The 20821-nt window shown below is 53.4% G+C and overlaps 1 protein-coding gene across 2 annotated transcripts in view; it reads left to right on the top strand.

The window, feature by feature from the left end:
* The window catches only part of CSK (C-terminal Src kinase), a 49090-nt gene that overhangs the window by 8566 nt on the left and 19703 nt on the right, over positions 1-20821 (top strand). For both annotated transcript variants that reach the window (XM_029065104.2, XM_029065105.2), the window contains exon 2: positions 20008-20085. In XM_029065104.2, coding sequence (XP_028920937.1) covers positions 20071-20085 — 15 coding nt within the window. In that variant the 5' untranslated portion in view covers positions 20008-20070. The remainder of the gene's footprint in view (positions 1-20007; positions 20086-20821) is intronic.

The raw sequence follows: 20821 nt of genomic DNA, 5'->3' as shown, positions 1-20821 counted from the left end.
CAAATGACTGTAAATACCCTCTCCCCTGGGGAAATAACTGTGCCATCAGGAGAGTGAATTGGGAGGAGGGCAAGCAGATGAGTGAGGGCCTGGGACGCACCCTCACTGCCCACAGTGAAACTGTGTTCTTGACACCTCCTGTGGCCGACCTCTCCCAGCATCCCCCCGAGAAAAGGTAGGGACTCGTTGCTGTAACACAGGGAATCTGAGCGCATCCATGGCCAAGCCAGACCTTGGACTCCTGGGCCTCCCTTTGGTTCTCCCGCACCCCCTTCCCACTACCCACTTGCCAGTTCCAGGCTGCAGCTCTTGGATTCTGAGTCAGTTAGGTTGGGATCTTAACTTCCCCTTCCCTTCCTTGGGGTCTTGGTCAGTGTCCCAACCCCACTGCCTATCTCCACCCTTCATCCCTGATGTGGCTGTGGTGTCCCGTGGCCACGGGAGACCGAGAGGCCGGCACCATTGGCTGTGGGTGTCCCTCGGGAAGGAGAGGGGATGGAAGGAGATGGAGGGTGACTTATTTAACCCCTGAACCCAAGCCCACCACCCCATTCCAACATAGGAAGGGGGCTGGGATGGAATTGGGATGACTCAGGGAAGAGGCTGTGGGAAAGTGTGGCAGTTTGGGAAGGGTGGGGAGAGTCCCTGGGAAAGTGCTAGTTCCAACCAGGTGAATGGTATGACACTGCAAGCAGACAGTAGTCAGATGATTTGCCCAAAGTCTGATGTTTGAACGCCACCTTTTGTCTCTGACCCCGGCATCTTCAGAGCTTCCCCTTTCCTGTGGGAACCCCTCTAAACTCAGGCTGGAGCCGAAAGGCTGCATGTGCATACTTGCTTAAGTGCGTGGCTTGGGAGTCAGAGGATCTGGGCTCTAATCCCAGCGCCTCCATGTACCTGCTGTGTGACCTTGGGCAAGTCACTTAACTTCTCTGTACCTCAGTTCTCTCATTTACAGAATGGGATTCAATCCCTGCTCTCCCTTCTACTTAGACTGTGAACCTCATGTGGGACCTGATTATCTTGCATCTATCCAAGTGCTTAGTACAGTGCTTGGCACCTAGAAAGCGCTGAACAAATACCATTATTAGGATGCAGGCATGCCCAAGGAACATAACATAATAATAATAATAATAATAATGTTGGTATTTGTTAAGCGCTTACTGTGTGCCGAGCACTGTTCTAAGCGCTGGGGTAGACATAGGGGAATCAGGTTGTCCCACGTGGGGCTCACAGTCTTAATCCCCATTTTACAGATGAGGGAACTGAGGCACAGAGAAGTTAAGTGACTTGCCCACAGTCACACAGCCGACAAGTGGCAGAGCTGGGATTCGAACTCATGAGCCCTGACTCCAAAGCCCATAACAGAGAAGCTTGCTCCGGGCTCTCCCCAGCCGAGGACAGATGGGGGTGCTGTAGCAGTAGGATGGGAGGGACCAATAGTTCTCGGCACCCATCAACAGGGCCTGGGGCTCAAAATCCAACAGTCCAGAGCTTGGGGAAAGGGACGAGCCCAAAGTGGAAGTGTTTCTGAGAGAGGCTTGAAAACGATTGAGAGGCAGTGAGTGGGAAGTGCAGTGGCATCTCGGTAGGTCTTGCTAGGGCGTCGCTGCCCCGCACAAGTCCAGGCTCAGGTCGGGGACGGGCTGGCCCCCAGCACCGGCCACCACGTCGGCTGCCTCGACTTCGTGGCTGAGACCCCCACGCGGTCTTGAACTTGCCGTTCTGTTCACCCACTGCAGAGATCCTTATGCTCCCTCTAGGATTCTCACCTTTGGGGCACCCATCTCTAATGCCGTGAGGGGCACAGTCCTCCCCGCAGCTTCCTCTCTGTGCCCAGGCTCGATCCTGAGGTCTGGACTGGGTACGATCCCTCACCCATCTTGTCTGCTGGGGTCAGACTGGTGAGGACAGGGCCTGGTGTATCAGCTCGTGCAGGGGGCTACCCAGAGATGAGGGCCCGGCCCTCCCCACGGGCACTTAAAATCACAGCAAACCTTGCATTTCCCTTTGGGTCTGTCCAACAAGACTTCCCAGCCCATTCCCAGGGAAGCTTACCCCTTCTAGTAGTAGTGGTAGTAATAATAATCCCTTTTTATGTTCAGAGTCCTGGGAAAGAATACACAGGTGGGAGTTAGAACACCATCCCCATCCCTCAGGAGGGCTCCGTGCTCAGTTCACGGCTACACCACTGCACTTATGCTCTGACATTGCTCTCTCTTTAATTTATTTTAATGTCTGTTCCCCCTTCTAGGCTGTAAACTCCTTATGGGCAGGAATCGTGCCTACCAAGTTTATTGTATTGACCTGGACTTATACTTTGCACCCCACAGCTATTATGTGCATATCTGTAATTAATTTTCTGTAATTGCCTCCCCCTTTAGACTGTAAGCTCATTGTGGGCAGGGAGCCTATCTACCAACTCTGATGTATTGTACTCTCCCATACGCTTAGTACAAATGCTCTGCATTCAGTAAGCATTCAAAAAGTCCCATTGACTGACCGACTGACCTCTCCCAAGCGCTTAGTATGGTGTTCTGCACACAGTTTGTGCTCAGTAAATACCATTAATTGATTCTCATTGCCATCCCTTTAAGGGAGGTAAGGAAGATCTCCAGAGAGGAGGTCTCCTGAAGGAGCAGAAATGCAATCACGGGGAAGTCCGAGGGAATCAATTCACAGTTTCTGTGAATTGTGGCATTGGAAACACAGACTAAGTGGACCTTTGAAGACCAGAGGGTGGGAATGGAAGCTCTTGCAATGATGATGTTGGTATGGATGAGCCTTAGTCCTGAGACTTCAGATGGAGGTCCTGTGTGAAGGAATGGATTTTAGTGCTGGTGATTTGCTTAGTGCTACTCACTGTCTCTGCCCGTCTTGGGACAGTGGATGTGGCAGGTGAGAAGGCCGGCAGGGGTGCGGCCTCTAAGGATTGTACTACAGAGCCCATTTTGATCATCATGGCAGTCGCCATCAGTCAATGCAGGGTATTTATCGAGCCTTACACTGTGTGTGGAGTGCTGTGCTGAGGACTTTTTTTTAAATGGTATTTGTTAAGCACTTACTTTGTGCCAGACACTGTACTAAGCACTGGGGTAGGTACAAGATAATCAGGTTGGACACATTTCAGTTCCTGTGTAACTGTCCCCTCTCAGTCTTCATCCCCATTTTACAGATGAGGCAGCTGAGGCACAGAGAAGTCAAGTGACTTGCTCAAGACCACACAGCAGCAACGTGGTGGAGTCAGGACTCAAGGCCTCTGACTTCCGGGCCCATGCTCGTTTCACTAGGCCATGCTGCTTCTCTCAGGGCAGGCAGCCAGTTTATGGTCTGACTCCGCCGGCTGGGGCTGGAGCTTGGAAACGCTTGGGAGAGCACAGTACAGCAGAGGTGATAGACAAAATCCCTGCCCACAAGGCACTGACAGTGAGACGGGGCAGGCAGACTGCTGCAGTTTTCACCGCCTGTTTTAGCCGGCTGCTTCTCAGGATTCCCGCTGGGCTTGTCTGCTCGGGTGACCCAGTTTGTACTTGGTTCAGAAACTTGTCCCTCTGATGGTTGAACCCCCAGTGGGCACTGCCCCTGCTTCTGGCTGTGTCAAGCCACTACTCGGTGAAGGAGTTGGACTTTGGGGCTGATAGGATAGCGTGGAGATGAAAACGAGCGACGGTTTAGGAGAGACAGGAAAATGAAAGGGGCAGACACGTGCTGAAAAGGCAGGAAGAGACAGAAGAGAAACGGAAGCTCAGAGAGGTTGAATCACAAGTCTGAGATCACACAGCCTGGAGTGGAGTCGGGACTTAATCTGGCTCCCCTGACCCTTACCCTTTCATTCACACCACCCGACTCCAGGACCTTGTTTCTCTTTCATTCCTTAGGGAACACAGTCAAGATGAGGTCCCAGCTTCCAAGAGCTGGTGATGACTTCCTGATCGAGTCTGCCCCCTTCCTGTCCTCTCTGGGAAGGGAGTCGGGGCTGTGGTGGAGTGGTCTCCTAAGGACAGAGAATTTCTCTCTCAGAGTGGCGGAAGCTCTGAGCCCCAATAATATTCCACCCAGACGTCTCCCCGTCTCTGTCCTCGGTTCACCGATACCTTTCGCCCTCACCGGGGTGCCGCCCCACACTCTCCCTGCTCTCTGCTTCCTGGAAAGCATTCAGGATCCAAATGGGAAGCCTGAGCCCATCCAGCTTCCCAGTGGCAGATCTGGGAAGAGGCCTGGGGGCATCCAGTCCTCCAGCATCCCCGCCTTTCCTTCCAAATCCCTCCTAGGGTCAGGTACCGGAGGGGCCTCTGGAGACTCAATGGGGATAGTGACATGTAATCTTCGCTGACCATCCTACAGTGGTCATGGCATCCCAGCAGGGACCTCAAGGTCATCTGATCCATCCGCCCTCGTCCCCGCCCCAACCTCCAGGCCCTAGCTGTCCGGGACAGATGGATGTCAGGCCTGGTTTTAAAGATGCCAAAAGGTGGATATTCCCCCTGCCTCCCTTGGAAACCTGCAACTTTGTTTAATCACCAAGGCAGATAAGAAGTTCATTATTTGGTCTAACCAAAGTCTCTTCCGCTGCTGCTTAAGCCTAATTAGTCTTGTTCTGCTCTCTGGACTTGCAGAGTGCTGGGTTAATGCTTTTAGAGTGGCAATTTTGGGTCTCCTAACAGGATGTGCTCCATTTCTGGGGAGCCTGCACCCTCTGTACAACACAGCCTGGGCAGATCAACGAGGCAGTCGATCAGTGATACTTACTGAGTGCAGAGCCCTTGTCTAAATGCTTGGGAGAGGGCAAGAGTTTATAGACACGATCCTTGCCTTCAAGGAAAGTACAATCTAGGGGAAGGGGAGAACCTAACAGAGTTGGATGCCAGGGAGCTTGATTCCCCCAAACCCCGAGCCCTGGAGTCAGCCCCCTCGAGTGAATTCTGGGCTGGGAATTGATTCTCCCTCCTTCCCTTGCCTTGTAGTCAGCTCACCGCTGGGATCACTGTTGGATGGGGCAGAGACTGGATCCGATCTGCTGATCTTGTACCTTACCACAGTGCACGACACGGGTATTGGTACAAAATAATTGTGTAATAGATCGGTGGAAAGATGTCCCGGTCTACCCAAAAAGAACATTCAGACAATTGGGGAGTATCATCATGAAACAATCTCAACTTTCTCACCTGTAAAATGGGATTATTAGACTGTGAACCCCAAGTAGGTCAGGAACTGTGTCTGATCTGCATCTTCCAGATCGGCCCCAGAGATTAGTACAGTGCTTGGCACATAGTAAGTGCCTAACAAATGTTATTACTATTATTAAGCACTGCAGGCCAAAGGAAACTGGAATTGGAGTGCTCTAAATTCAACTCCTGAAGCTTTCACTTAGGAAAGGGGACTTTGCAAACTGGGCCTCTGTGTACCCCCGGCTGCCCTGGTCTTCTGCCAAGCCGTGTCTCCACCCCAGGCCCTCCCCACCATGCCATTGCCACCCGGGGGCCAGTCTCTGGGTGCGGACTGGGGGCTGTTGGGCCCCTGCCTCCAGTGACCCAGCAAGGTGAGGCTCCGAGCTGGCTTCGAGCCCGCGACCATCAGCTTCCTCTTCACGCCCACGTCTCCGACTTCCTCCCACCGGGCCGTGTGCTGTGTGCATCTCGGGTTCTTGCCCTGTGCTCAGGGAACTCGGGGTCTGGTGCCGGGTGAGAGGGGCACGGTAGTGACGGGAAAGCAGCTTGGGTGGGTTGAACGGACTCTCGAACTGGAAAGGGGGAGAGGGCAAAGCAGGTGGCGTGGCAGCGCAGGCGGAAGTGGGGGCGGTGTCCACCCCTCACAGAGACCAGGCCTCCTGGCCCAGGAGGATGCTCTTCTTCTGTTGCCTACTCCCAGAATGCTCCACACTGAGTCAGATGGGAGGGGCCCAGTGGAGGGTTTGACACGTTTTGGTTTTCCCCAGCCCCCTGCCCTGAGCCTCTGGGCCAGGAGTGGGAGGACTGGTCTTCCCAGCTGCCTGGTTCCCGCTGGTCCCTCCTCCCTCCCCACCGCCTTCAGCCTTGGTCTCCCTCCCATGGGCTGGAAATAGAATTCGCTAAGTAATGATTAAAGTCAAATTCAGACCTAAAAATAAAGCTTGGGGAAGGAAGAGTGTGTGAATTCCTTCCTGGTTCCGAGTTGTGGAGAGAGGAGAAACCTGGGTCTAGGGAAGGGGGCAGCCCTATGGGTCTGGGGGACTGTGCCAGGCTGGGCTGCACATGCTGGGTTGGCAGGTCTTGCCTCTCAGTTTAGGATCGCTGGCGGGGAGAGAGAGACCATGGGAGTGCTGCATCCCCAGCCCCAGGGGGCTCCATGGAGGAGGAAAAGTCTGTGTCCCGTCCCCAACTCAGTGGGCTTAGCTGGGTTTCTCTGAAGTGGAGGGGGAAGGGAGGAGGGACACCCCCTCCCAGAGAGGGCAGAACCAGTGAGAGCAGATGGAGCCACGCAAGACAGCGGACCCATCCTGGCCTTTGGGCAAAAGTGCGACCGAGGGTCCCGTGCCGTCTCCAATGCCAGGGGGTGGGGCTGAGGCCGAGGAGTAGCTCAGCTGTCCTGGGGTTGGATGGTCCTGGGATCCCTCCGTCCACTGCTGCGGTAACCTGCTCTTCCGGAGGGCCCCGCCTGGGCTCATGACTCGTGGCTGTCTGAGCTGCCTCTGCTCACACTCTCTGCCTGCCTGCCTGCCGAGTTTCTCTTCCTGGTTCTGAGGTGCAAAGTCCTCCAGTTGGGGGAGGGGAGAGGGGCGCAGGGAGGAAGTCACTGCACTACTTGCTTGGCGCTCGGTCCCGCTCAGCTCCCTGTTCTTACCAACCACAGCTTCCCTCCCAACCTCCGTCACCATTCACGGCTCCTTTCTGGCTGGCACATCATGAGCAGGGGTGCCCGGTGGGCCCCGGGGCGGCGAAGGGGCTGGAGACCCGTGGGGGCTCCCTGTTTCCTTCCTGATGTGGCTTCTCTCCTCCAGGCTGCCTGAAGGGCAGTCTGGCGGGCTCCCTTTGTCCCTTGCCCTGAGTCCTTATAGTTTGCTTCCCCCTGCTGTTTCCCCTCTGCCAAGAAGGCTGGTTTTCAGCCTCTCAGGAGACAGGGCCCCCACTTGGTGGGTGGGGACAGGAGGAAGAGGGAGAAGTCATTTGGGAGGGGAAACAATGGGCCAGGATTCCCTCTGGGACCTCCACTGGCCCAGGAGCTGGACAACTGGGCCTCGGTGCTATCTCCGTCCCTGGGGGAGGCTGAGGTTGGGGGTGTGGGGCCATGCTGGGTGAGGTTTGAGCCACTGGATGCCCCTCTGGTGTGCCTCTTTTCCAGCCCCAGCAGCACCTGTCCTCTTGGGCCTGTTCCCATCATACGTGTCGGCTGCAAACCCCTCTCTCTCCCTCCCCACTCTGAGTCCGAGAGGTGGGCTTAGTCTTTTGGGGTCCGGCCCTCCTGAACCCCAGCATGGTGGTCCGCTCTCGGCTGCATCTGTCCCGGGCGCAGGGCTGCCCATCGCTCAGGATGGAGGCCCTGGGTGGAAGATGAGGCCTGGCAGGGGCCTCCTGGGGGAAGCTGCTACTCCAGGTCAGGAGGAACGAGTCAGGGATATTGAATTTGGGGTCTGGAACCTTCCACCCGGCTTCAGAAGGCACTTTGCCCCACTCTGGGGCCCTCTGCCTGCCTGCTGTCCACCTTGGGGAAATTGGCCAGTCCCATCCTTTCCTGTGCCATCAGCTCAGTCAGTAGGACTCCTTGCAGGTCAGGTAATTGGTTCCTGTCCAAGGTGTGTCTCACAATCTGAACTAGATGATGAAATTGAGCCCCAGAGAGATTGTGACTTGCCCAAGGTCACCCAGCAGGCCAGTGGCTGAACTGGGACTAGAACCCAGGTGACCTGACTCTCAGTCCCAGGCTTTCCATGCCCCATCTTCTAGGGTTCATCCTGGAGTTGCATCCGCCCTCCCCTGACACAGGAGCCAGTGGTTCCTGGGGTTCTGAGGGCCTGCTGTCTAGGAGGCCAGGCAGTTGGTGGCCGCTCTTCTGGAGGGGAGGAAACAGCAAGCAGATTCAGTGAGCGGTTGAGGGTTTCTCCCTCCGTCGGGCAGGGGAAATTAGAAAGAGAGAGCACATGTTCAGTCGGTGACTTCGCAGGCTGTCAGACCTTGGGCTGCAGAGTTCTCACTCTGAGAACAGTACGCAGATCCGACGGTCGTGAAACAGCGAGGAGATCCCAACTCCAGGACCAAACTGAGTCCCTGGGCCCGGGGAAGCCATGGGCAGGGTATCTACGTGGTGCACCGTGGACCTCTCAGGACACTAGCTGGGTAGAGTAGCTGCCGAGGTGCCGACTAGCTGATTGGATCGAATGTAGCTGAGCTGGGGCTAGGGTGGCTGTATGCAAATGTGAAGCATAATATGAGACTGAGAGGCTCTGTTGAAGAAGCAGAGTTCCGTAAAAACAGGAAATTGCCATCGGCTCTCCTATTGGGTGCCTGATCGTGGCACAGCCAGGGAAACTGAGGTTGGGGTGGTGGGAGTGGCGGTTGGAGGAAGGAGAATGCCAGCCCTGTCAGCCAGCCCTGGCCCTGGGGGCCTCTCCACCCTCTGCCCAGGGAGCGGGCTCACATGCTGTCTTGCCCTCCCCCCGGGCTCCACGCAACTTTGTAATTAGGTGCTGGAGGTGTAATTATAAAAACTTTTGGGTCACTCCTGAGTGCTGCTTCAAGTCGCTACCTTCGAGGAACAGCAGGCGGATGGGAGTCCCAGGAAGGCTCCCCCTGCTGCTGCTGCTGCAGAGCCAGGGCTGGGGGGGGAAGGCTCCTGGGAGACCCCACCCACCCAGAGTAGTTTGCACTGGCCGATCTCAGGATGCCCCTGAGCCCCCTCAGACAGCTCAGCTATCTCCACCATTCCTTGCAGTCGTGGGATGGTGGGTGGTTTCCTGACTCGGTTGCTGGAGAGTGGCCTGTGGGCTCAGGCGGTGGGTGGGGGGAGGGTAGAAAGCAAACCCCAACCCCAGCAATCGGGATTCTGGCAGGGAAGGGGAGGTGGGGAGACCAGGATTGTGGAACCGGCCTATAAACCCTGGAGCCCTGGTCCTCCCCTCATTGTGTGGGGCTGCAAAGTCTCCTTTGCCCTTTTCCAGGATGGGAAACAGAGAATTTGTCATAGCTTCTCTCTGCAATGCTGCCTATCCTCTGAGGAAGGTGCTAGGTGAATAGAAGGTCTTAATGATAATAATAATAATAATAGTGGTATTTAAGTGCTTACTACATGCCAGGCATTGAACTAACCATTGTGGTAGACACAAGTAAATCGGGTTGGACGCAGTCCCTGTCCCACGTGGGGCTCACAGTCTTAATCCCCATTTTACAGATAAGAGAACTGAGGCCCAGAAGTGACTTACCCAAGGTCACCTAGTACACAAGCCCCTCTTGTTATCCTCTATTGTTGTAATTATTAAAGATGAGCATCTTGAACCAAGCTGAGAGGTGGAGACCACCCCCTCTTCTTCCCCCAAACCGTTAGCGTGTGGGGAGGGTTAAGGGTGGGGAGTGCAGCGTGATCTTGATTTCGCTCTTCTCTGCCCTGTTTCCAAAGTGGATTTTGCCTTGATTGTCCTGTGCTTCCTGCCCAGATAACCCTGCTGACAGCCCCATTCTGTGCCCTGTGCTCCAGGTGGCCCAATGGCAGGGCACAGGTGATGGGTGGAAGGCAGTGGTGTCCCTGACATGCTGTATCCTGCCCCTCCCACCCCACCCCATGCTTGTACACACACAGACACACACCTGTCCTCCAGCTGACTCTGGCTCTCACTTCCCATTCTGCTGTGGTATTTTTAGTCTGTGTAAACAGCTGCTGCCGAAAGGCTCCCATGCCCCACCCCAGGGCTCACTCACACAGTGGACCAGGAGTGGACCAGGGGACGTGCCCCACTCCAAACCCCAAGAAGCTGGGCAGATGTCAGTCTTCATGCCCAGGATAGGGGCTGCCTTCATTTCTCAGAAGGAGCAGGGGAGAGAGAGAGAGAGAGAGAGAGAGAGAGGAAGAAAGAAAGAATGAGAGAGTAACCAAGGGCCCAGAAGCTGCAAACCACAAGCTCTGGTCTAAAGTTTCCTCAGAGCAGCAAGCAACAGGGAACTGCCCAGGGCTTCTATCACCTCTGGGCTTGGATCAGGGACACCCCTCCTCCCCCATGGCTGCCCACAGTTCCATCTCTCTCCCTGCTTCCCTCCTCCCATCCCGTCCCCCCCACCCCGCCCCACAACCAGACCGACTGCTCACAGTCCTCCCCCACATCCCTTACCCCAAGAAAGGGTTGTTTGATGCTGAGGCTGCTGACCTCAGCGGCCCTGGGGGCTCAAGTGGACAGGACAAAGCCCAGCCTGTTCCCCCCTGGACCTGGTGCACAGAGAGTGGCTTCTTCTCTGGCCATGGGCAGCATGTCCAGAGGGAGCCCTCCCTTCCACAACCTCCTTTCCCTCCAGCCTCCCCCTGGGCTCTCACAGCCACCCTGCTCTCACCCCCACAGGTGGGCAGGAGCCCGGCCTTGTCAGTTGGCCTGCTGGGAAATGTAGTCCTCTGCCCGCTCTGGGCATGGGGCGGCTTGCCAAGTGGGGCGGTCCTATGAGCGCACCCGGGGAGGCCAGCCTGGCCCCAGAAAGCCAATGAGTCACCTCACTGGCGATCCTGGCCCTGCCCCAGAGCGCTTCTGTATGTGCCCGCCTGTCCTCTTCCCAGCTGGCTGCCTGCCCACGCCGCCACTCTGTGGTAGAATGTAGATTCCCCCGGAGCTCTCCTCCCTGACCAGGCCCAGGAGAGTGAGAGGCCGGACTGCTCCCTCTGCCTTTGCCCTCTCCCCTAACCCCCGAGGTTAAGTCCAGTCACCTCTCTCCCTCATGCTCCCTCTCCTCACAGCCCTGGAGTCTCTATGAGAAGTAGTGTGGTCTAGTGGGGACAGCACAGGCCTGGAAGTCAGAGGACCTGGGACCTAATCCTGGCTCCGCAACTTGTCTGCTGTGTGACTTTAGGCAAGTCACTTCACTTCTCTGGGCCTCAGTTCCCTCATTTGCAAAATGGGGATTCAATACTCGTTCTCCCTCCTACTCAGACTGAGAGCCTAAAATGGGACTTGATGATCTTGTATTTACCCCAATGCTTAGTACAGTGTTTGGCACTTAGTAAGTGCTTGGCAAATTCCTTCAATTAAGCACAAAGGGAGGGAGCCATGAGCTAAGCCTGGGGGCCTGGGTTCTGCCATCAGCTTTCTTGTCAGGATCCTGAGGGCCCTCCCTGCCCCACTAGACAGGATTTGGGGCACCTGAGCCTTAGCGTGTCTGTCCCCAGAACTGCCCCCCACCTTTGCCATTTGCCATAGTTGGGGAGAGACCGGCTCGGTGCCTGTGGCCCTGCTGGCTGTTGGAACATCACAGAACAGCGTTAGATGTCATGGTGGACTGGTGGAAAATCACTTCAGAGGCCTAGCAGTGGTCGAAGTCGAATGAAAGATGAATCATTATGGTGGGACAGAGTAGAAGGAGCAGGCTGAGCTCCCCCTGGAGGGAAGGAGAGGGCCAGGAAGCAGTGTGGCCTAGCGAAAGGAGTTCTAGCCTGGAGTCAGAGGATCTGAGTTCTAATCCTGAGTTCTGATCTCCACCCCTTGCCTGCTGTGTGACCTTGGGCAACTCACGTCACTTCTCTGTGCCTCATCTTTAAAATGAGGATTAAGACTGTGAACCCCATGTGGGATGTGTACTGTATCCAACCTGATTAGTTTACATCTACCCCAGCTGTTAGTACAGTGCTTAGCACATAGTAAGCACTTAAATACCAAACCACCACCCCCCCGCTCCCAAAGCCAAAAAACCCCCTCTGGACCCACCAAAAGCAGCGTGGCTCAGTGGAAAGAGCACGGGCTTGGCAGGTTCGAATCCCGGCTCTGCCACTTGTCAGCTGTGTGACCATGGGCAAGTCACTTAACTTCTCTGGGCCTCAGTTCCCTCATCTGTAAAATGGGGTTGAAGACCATGAGCCCCACGTGGGACAACCTGACTACCTTGTATCTACCCCAGCGCTTAGAACAGTGCTCTGCACATACTAAGCACTTAACCAATGCCAACATTATTATTATCACTCAAACGTTTGTCACCTGGAGCCAGGCCCCACCAAGGGAGCTGAGCTTCTGGTGCCTCTGAGTCAGGGGAGAGGAGGCAGTGGCTGCTGGTGGGAGAGGAATGAACGACTGTTTACCCACAGCCAGACTGACCCCACAGTGCCTCGTGCTGAAATTAATAAACACCACAGAATCCTAATGCAACCTTTCTCCCGGGCTGTTTGAATCCCTGGCAAATGGATTAATTGAGGCCCTGGATGGGAGATGAGGGCGGGGGACAATGGGGGGCTGCAACAGCACGGAATGGGGAAAGAGGACAGAGGAGGAGGAGGCATCTGGAAGTTGCTGCCTTAGGATTAGGGCAAGAACCTAGGGGCCCGGATTCCCAGCTCCCTATTCTAACTTGTATGTCGGTGACCCTCGGGTAGTTCACCAGGCTGAATTCTGGGAAGCAGAGGGAAAAGGGGTTGGGGAGTCGGCGGTGTGTGTGTGTCCCCGTGTGGGTCGGTCCGCTCGTCCATCCCATTTCCTGGCAGAGAGAAGCTTTAATAGCCTGGGAGTCTGGGGGCACGTGTGGGAAGTCCCGTTTTTGTCTTTTCAGTGGTTTTTAAGAGTTTACCGTGTGCCAGGCACTTACTAAGCACTGGAGTAGATGTAAGATAAGCAGGTTGGGCACGGTGCAAGTCCACATGGGGCTCACAGTCTTCACCCCCATTTTACCCTCCCCTTGCTGAGGACCCAAGGCATCCCTCTCCCATCCCCACAAGGTCTAGCTCTTTCATTAGATTGGAAACCCCTTGTGAGCAGGGCACTGGGTTCTGCTTCTGCTGTCCTCTCCCAAATGCTTGGTACAGTGCGTTGTACCCCATCGACACTCAGGTAGTAGCACTGATGGCTGGCGTGGTAAGGCACACTGCTTCCCATGTAAGAAGGGTGTATCTCTAGGGTCCTCAGGTGAAGTGGCACGGGGACTTCCTTGATCATGAGCCGCTCCAACCCTGGCCCCACCGACAGTGTGTAAGAGGCAGTTAGTTCTTCCAGTCCCGCCTTGGCCCCTCCTACACCCTTTCTCTGACCCGAGCCTGCTCAGGGGATTCCCCCCATCCCCACCCCACGCTCTGGACTTCTAACTTGCTCTGTTTCCCCAAGTGAAAACGAGCCAGTCCCCAGAAGTGGCTGCATGTCAGGAGACTTTGGGTGTGCAATCTGGACAGTCTGAGACTTTCTGGCCAGCTGTGCTCTTGGGGATCCCCAGGGGGCCCTCCTCTGCTCTCCGGTTGGCCCAGATGGGGGGCAAGAGTGTGAGGTGCAGTCCGATCCATGTGATGATCCAGGGAGAGTTTTTCTTCCTCAGACGTTAGGTCACGGCCTCTGCTTACCCCCGGGAGCTGTCCCTGGGCCAGGGCAAGAGCCTAAATGCAGGACTCCTGTTGGGGTTGGCTTGCCTATGGATCACCCCCCCCACACACACACCTCCAAGCTGACTTGTCCCTTCTGGGAAGCAGGTGTAGTGATGGGGTAGCCTGCCGCCGGGGACAGGAGAAGCAGCGAAGAGGTGGCAAGTGTGGACCTCGTTCATGGATACACCACCCCTTCCCAGCTCTCCTGGCAATCCCACCCCCTCCACTGCCTGAGGCAGGGAGACAGGACTGGAGGCCAAGGGGCCTCCATCTCACCCTGAACTGAATAGCCTGGGTCCAGTCCACTCCATAGCACAATCCAAAAGGGCCCCAGGGGTTAGCGTGTGCCATGTTCATTTAGCGCTGTTGTCTAGGGTGGACGGTCCTGGCTGAGACGTGCCCACAGAGCTGACTTGGAGTGGCTCAAGTTCTTACAGAACAGGGGAAGGGAAGAGGGCTCTGAGTGGGCCTCGGTGTGTGGGTTGAACCCCTGCGGCCCGGCCTGGCCCCTGCCATGGGGGAGAAGGATGGAGGAGCTAGGTTGCTTGGAACCATGAATGGGGTCAGCCGCGGGTGCCGCAGGCCTGCTAGGAAGGGTCACCAAACGTGGTTAGTGACACCACTATAGCCACACAGGGATCCTCCAGTCCTAGGAGACTGGAAGCATGGACTGGACCGTGTGACAGAGTATTTTCCCTCCAAAATGGTTGTATCTGTAACAGCCGGGGTAGCCGCTACAGGAGTCGAAGCAGCTGCTGCCGTAAAATATATGTATATATATATATATATATATATATATGTATGGTATTTGTTAAGTGCTTACTATGTGCCAAGCACTGTATTAAGGGCTGGGGTAGATATAAGATAATCAGGTTGGACACGGTCCACATCCCACATGGGGCTGGCTCACAGTCTCAATGCCCATTTTACAGATGAGATAACTGAGGTGCAAAGAAGTGAAGTGACTTGCCCAAGGTCACACAGCAGACAAGTGGTGGAGCCGGAATTAGAACCCATGACCTTCTGACTCCCAGGCCCATAGCTCTATCCAGTACATTGTAAGAGCAGTAGTTGCCACAGCGGTAAGAAGATTGACGGATTGATTTGATTGATTCAGTAGCGTCTGTAATAATCACAGCAGCATTTATTAAGTACTCCCTTGTTGCAGTGCACAATACTAGATGCTTGGGAAGAACAGAATAACATAGTGACGTACTCCTTGCCCACCAGGAGTTTATGCTGTAAAAGGAAGAGACAAGCAGAAAAATATTTTACAGCTAGAGAGGTCAAAAACATTTTAGTTTTAATGTAGTAGGCATCTAGATAGGTAGATAGATAACCCCACCGAATACTAAGCCAGCAAAGTAGGCAGTGTTTTTCTAAGTCTTAAATTGGATTCCTCTTAGCTCAGTAACAGTAATCATAATAATGATTGTGGTTTTTGTTAAGCACATACTTTGGACCGAACACTGTACTAAGCACTGAGGCAGATACAAGATCATCAGGTCCCATATGGGGCTCACAACCTAAGTAGGAAGGAGAAGAGGTTTTTAATTTCCATTATGCAGATGAGGGAACTGAGGCATAGAGGAGTAAAGTGACTTGCCTAAGGTCACACAGCAGGCAAGTGGCAGAGCCACTTTCCATCAGGCCTTGCTGCTTCTCTGCTTAAGGTGAGATCTTAGCCTCTCAACTCTCTCCTCTCTGGAGAAGCCACTCTGGGAGGGAGAAACAGTGGGTGAACAGAAAGTGGAGTTCAACAATACTTACAGGGATGTAGCCAACTTTTACCTATAAAGCAGCTTGGCCTAGTGGGAAGAGCAAAGGCCTGGAAGTCAGAGGACCCAGGTTCTAATCCTGACTCTGCCATTTGCCTGCTCTGTGATCTCGGGTAAGTCACTTAACTTCTCTGTGCCTCAGTTACCTCATCTATAAAATGGAGTTTAAATCCTACTCCCTCCTTCTTAGACTGTGAGCCTTATGTGGGGCAGTGACTGTCCATTCTGATTAACTTGTATCTACCCCAGTTTTTAGAAAAGTGCTTGGCATATAGTAAGCAGTTAACAAGTACCATACTTATCAATAAATCAATCAATCGGTGGTATTGAGTGCTTCCTGTGTGCAGAGCACTGTACTAAGTACTTGGGGGAATGTAATGTAAGTTGACTCTTACAGTGATATAGAGCAAACAAAGTAGCAATAAAATTATCCTCCTTTCTTAGTAAAAAAAAAAAATGCAGTGGTGATTTTAGCTAAGGGGTTTGGGATGAGAGCCCTCAGGGAGCCTCCCTCTAACATCGGCAGTGTTCGTGCTTGCTTTGATGAAGACCAAGAGCTCTTCTTCCCATTTCAGAGATGGTATATGTTAAGCATTTAGGCTCTGAGCATTGTATTAATTGCTGGAGTAGATACAGTTATAATCAGATCCCACATGGGACTCACAGTCTAAGGGGGCAGGAGAACAGGTATTGAATCCCTATTTTACAGGTGAGGAAACAGAGGCTCAGAAAAGTAAAGTAATTTACCCAAGGTCACAGAGCAGGCAAGTGGAAGAGCTGGGATTGGAACCCAGGTCCTCTGACTCCCAGGCCTGTGCTCATTCCACTAGGCCATTCTGCTTCTCACTAGAAGTGGCATGCTGTGGACTAGGTTCTGGGATAATTTTGCCCAAGGTTGCACAGCAGAAAAGTGTCAGAGCCCGGGATTAGAACGCAGGTCCTCTGACGCCCAGGCTCTTTCCGTTAGGCGGCGCTTCTCTCTCAAGATCAGGAGATAATGGAGCCAGCGGCTTCCACCCTGTATTCGGGTCCTTGGGCCGGGGTGGGATAGCGCCTGGGGACTCTTCTTTCCTCCATGACCACCATCTTCCTCTGCTCCCTCTCTTGTGGGTCCTTCCCCGCTGCTTCCAAACATGCTCACATCTGCCCCCACCCTAAAAAAAACAAAACCCCTCTCACCACCTAAGGCACTGTCCTGCTTTCTTCCCCTCTGCCTTCAAACATGCCCATGTCTCCCCCATCCTAAAAAAACCCTCTCTCTACCTCACTTCCCCTTCCATTTATCGCCCTATCTCCCTCCTACCCTTCCTTTCCAAACTCCTAGAACAAGTCGTCTACACTCGTTGCCTTGAATTCCTCAATTCCAAATCTCTCCTGGACCCCCTCCAATCTGGCTTCCGTCCCCTCCATTCCAAAAGAAACTGCCCTCTCAAAGGTCATCCATGAACTCCTTCTTGTCAAATCCAATCGCTCCTACCCTAATCCTCCTTGACCTCTCAGCTGCCTTTGACACTGTCGACCATTCCCTTCTCCTCCACACCTTATATCACCTTGGCTTCACGGACTCCGTCCTCTCCTGGTTCTCCTCTTATCTTTCTGGCCGTTCATTCTCGGTCTCCTTCGCGGGCTCCTCCTCCCCCTCCCGTCCTCTAACTGTAGGGGCTCCTCAAGGGTTAGTTCTTGGCCCTCTTCTGTTCTCCATCTACACTCACTCCCTTGGTGAACTCATTCGCTCCCACAGCTTCCACTATCATCTCTATACAGATGACACCCAAATCTACATCTCCTCCCTTGTTCTTCCCCCTCCCTTCAGGCTCATATCTCCTCCTGCCCTCAGGACGTCTCCACCTGGATGTCTGCAAAACTCCACATGTCCAAAACTGAGCTCCTCATCTTCCCTCCCAAGCCCTGTCCTCTTCCTGACTCTCCTGTCACTGTGGATGGTACGACCACCCTTCCCGTCTCATAGGCCCGCAACCTTGGTGTCGTCCTTGACTCTGCTCTCTCATTCACCCCACACATCCAATCCATCACTAACGCCTGCCGGTCTCACCTTCATAATATCGCCAAGATCCGCCCTTTCCTCTCCATCCAAACGGCAATCCTACTGGTACAAGCTCTAATAATATCTCGGCTGGATTATTGTGTCAGCCTTCTCTCTGATCTCCCTTCCTCCTGTGTCTCACCGCTCCAGTCTATTCTTCATTCCGCTGCCCAGATTATCTTCCTGCAGAAACGCTCTGGGCATATCACTCCCCTCCTTAAAAACCTCCAGTGGTTGCCTCTCAACCTCCGCACGAAACAAAAATTTGACACTCTGGGCTTCAAGGCTCTCCATTACCTTGCCCCCTCCTACCTCACCTCCCTTCTCTCTTTCTACTGCCCACCCCGCACGCTCCACTCCTCTGCCACTCACCTCCTCACCGTCCCCCGTTCATGCTTATCCCGCCATCGACCTCTGGCCCACGCCCTACTGTTGTCCTGGAATGCCGTCCCTCCTCACCTCCACCAAACTCTTTTCCCCTCTTCAAGGCCATACTTTGAGCTCACCTGCTCCAAGAGGCCTTCCCAGACTGAGCTTCCCATTTTCCCTCTGCTCCCTCTGCTCCCTCTCTGCTCCCCCTCCGCCCTCTGCTCCCTTCCCCTTCCCCCTTCACCTCCCCTCAGCTAAGCCCCCTTTCCCTCTGCTCCTCCCCCCTCCCTTCTCCTCCCCTCAGCACTGTGCTCATTTGTATATATTTTTATTACCCTCATTATTTTGTTAATGGGGTGTACATCCCCTTGATTCTGTTTATCGTGATTATGTTGTCTTGTTTTTGTCCATCAGTCTCCCCCGATTAGACTGAAAGCCCATCATTGGGCAGGGATCGTGTCTATCTGTTGCTGAATTGTACATTCCAAGCGCTTAGTACAATGCTCTGCACATAGTAAGCACTCAATAAATGCTATTGAATGAATGAATCTCCCACCTCCTATTCCAGGCCAAACCCCTCCAATGGCTGCCTCCACTTCCTCTGCCCCAACTCCCTCCTTGATCCTCTACGATCCAGCTTCTGCCCCCTCCTCTCCACTAAAACTGCTCTCTCCCAGGTCATCAATGATCTTCTCCTCACCACATCTAGTGGACCCTATCTGCCCTAACCTCTCTTGACTTCTCAGCCTCATTTTACACTGCAGACCACCCCCTTCTTCAGAAAAGCTGTTTAACCTTAACTTCACTGACCCTGTCCTCTCATGGTTCTCCTTATCTCTCTGGCCACTCATTCTCAGTCTCTTTTGCAGTCTCCTCCTCTGCCTCCCACCTCAAACTGTGGGAGTCCCCAAAGCTCAGTTCTGGGTCTCCTTCTCTTCTCCATCTACATCCACTCCCTTGGAAAACTCATTCGCTCCCACAGCTTCAACTGCCATCTTTATGCGAATGACTCTCAAATCTACCTCTCCAGCCCTGACTTTCTTCTTTTCAGTCTTGTATTTCCTCCTGTCTTCAAGACATCTCTACATGGATGTCCCACTGGCATCTCAAGCTCAACAGGTGTGAAAATTAACTCATCTTCTCTCCCAAATCCTCTTCTCCTTTTAACTTGCCCATTCCTCTTGACAACACCACCATCCTCCCCATCTCCCAACCTTGACAGTATCCTTGACTCCTCTTTTTCTCTTTCACCCCACACTGTCAGTCAGTCAGTGACTAAATCCTGTAAGAGGGCAACTGAGAGAACTCCTAGGGTGGGACAGGGATTCTTTTTTCACAACATCTCCAGAATCCACCCCTTCCTCTCAGGCAACTGCCATCACACTGGTCCATGCACTTATATCCAATTTCGACTATTGAAACAACTGCCTCACTGACTTCTCTGCCTCCTGTCTCTCCTTCTCTCCAGTCCATACTTCACTCTGCTGCCTGGATCATTTTTCTGAAAAACTTTTCAGTCCATGTCTCCCCACCCCTAAAAAGCCTCCAATGGCTGCCTTTCCACCGCAGTATCGAAATAAACTCCTTACCATTGGTTTAGGTTACGCAGTCAGCTCTCCTCTACCTATCTTTCCTCATTTCTCTCTTATTGTAACCCAACCCACACCCTTCCCTCCTGTAATACCTCCTTTGATACTGTAGCACCTCGTCTCATCTCTCCTGCCCTGACCTATTGCTTGTTCTCTCCTTTTGGCCTAGAACTCCCTCCCCGTTTGGCAGACAACTGCTCTACCTATCTTCAGAGTCCTTTAGAAATCCCATCTCTTCCAAGAGGCCTTCCTTTATTAATCTGTCATCTCTCTACCCTCATTCCCTCTCTACTGTCACTTCAGCATCACCTAAGTACTTGGACACTCCCCTTACCCCTGCAGCACTTATGTCCACCTGTTTAAGTGTGATTGTTTTCCCTACCTATAATTAATCAGTCAATCAGTGGCATCGAGCACTTACTGTGTGCAGAGCACTATGCTAAGTGCTTGGGAGAGTACAACAGAGTTGGTAGATGCATTCCCTGCCCACAGGAGCTTACAGTTTAGACAGGGAGACAGGTGTTAATATAAGTAAGATATTGATATGTACATTATTTTAATTTCTGCCTCCCTGCCTAGATTGTCAACTCCTTGAGGGCAGGGAACTTGTCTACTAACTCTTTTGTGCACTCAGAAGTGCTTAGTACAGCACTCTGCACAGAGTAAGTTCTCAATAAATACCCTTAATTAATTGACTCTGGCCGGAATGCATCTCATCCTCTTCCACTAGGTCTCATGGTACCAAGTGACGTTTCCTTCCTGTAAGCTTCGGACTCCAGAACCTCCCAAGAAGATGTCAGCAGTACAGGTACCGTGGGAATGGGTTGGGCGCCTTGGGCACTCTTGGTGGTATCTGCTCCTATCCCTCAGTGGGGTGGGGGGGAGTGCGGGAACCATCTGTTTCTTGTCAGAGTCTCTAGCCGTCTAATAACAATGATTGTGGTATTCAAGTACTTTGTATCAAGCACTGTACATTGTTCTGGGATTGGACACAGTCTCTCTCCCACGTGGGGCTCACAGTCTAAGGTGTTTCATCCCCATTTTATAGGGAAGGAAACTGAGGCCCAGGGAGGTTAATGATTTGCCAACAATCACACGGCAGGCACATGGCGGAGTAGGGATTAGAACCTAGGTCCCCTGACTCCCAGGCCTTTGCTCTTTCCATTAGGCTATGCTGCCCCTGCACTGTTCCTTTGGATACCAGTGGGTGGGGAGAGGGTTAATTTGGGCATTTGCACCCCAGTGCCTGCCTGCTTCTTCCTACCCACTGTACTGCTGCTGGAGGGATTTTGGTGGATTGAAGGAAGTTAGCCTTTCCCCTGGGTTACCCCCTCTGGAGGTGTCTTCAGGCAGGAAAATCCCATCTGCCCATCTTGGGCTTGAGACCCTGCCAGCTAGAGTTGGAGGGGTGGGGAAGATGGTCCCTTGGGATCCTTCCTAGATGGGTTGGATTTGGGCAGGTACACCCAATCCCTTTTTTTTAATGGCATTTTTTAAGTGCTTACTCCGGGCTAGACACTCACTACTAAGTGTTGGGGTAGGTA

This window comes from Ornithorhynchus anatinus, chromosome 5, assembly GCF_004115215.2.
Source record: "Ornithorhynchus anatinus isolate Pmale09 chromosome 5, mOrnAna1.pri.v4, whole genome shotgun sequence".
Taxonomy (NCBI): Eukaryota; Metazoa; Chordata; class Mammalia; order Monotremata; family Ornithorhynchidae; genus Ornithorhynchus; species Ornithorhynchus anatinus.
Note: the sequence above shows the minus strand (reverse complement) of the source record. Positions and strands in the feature narration are given on the sequence as shown.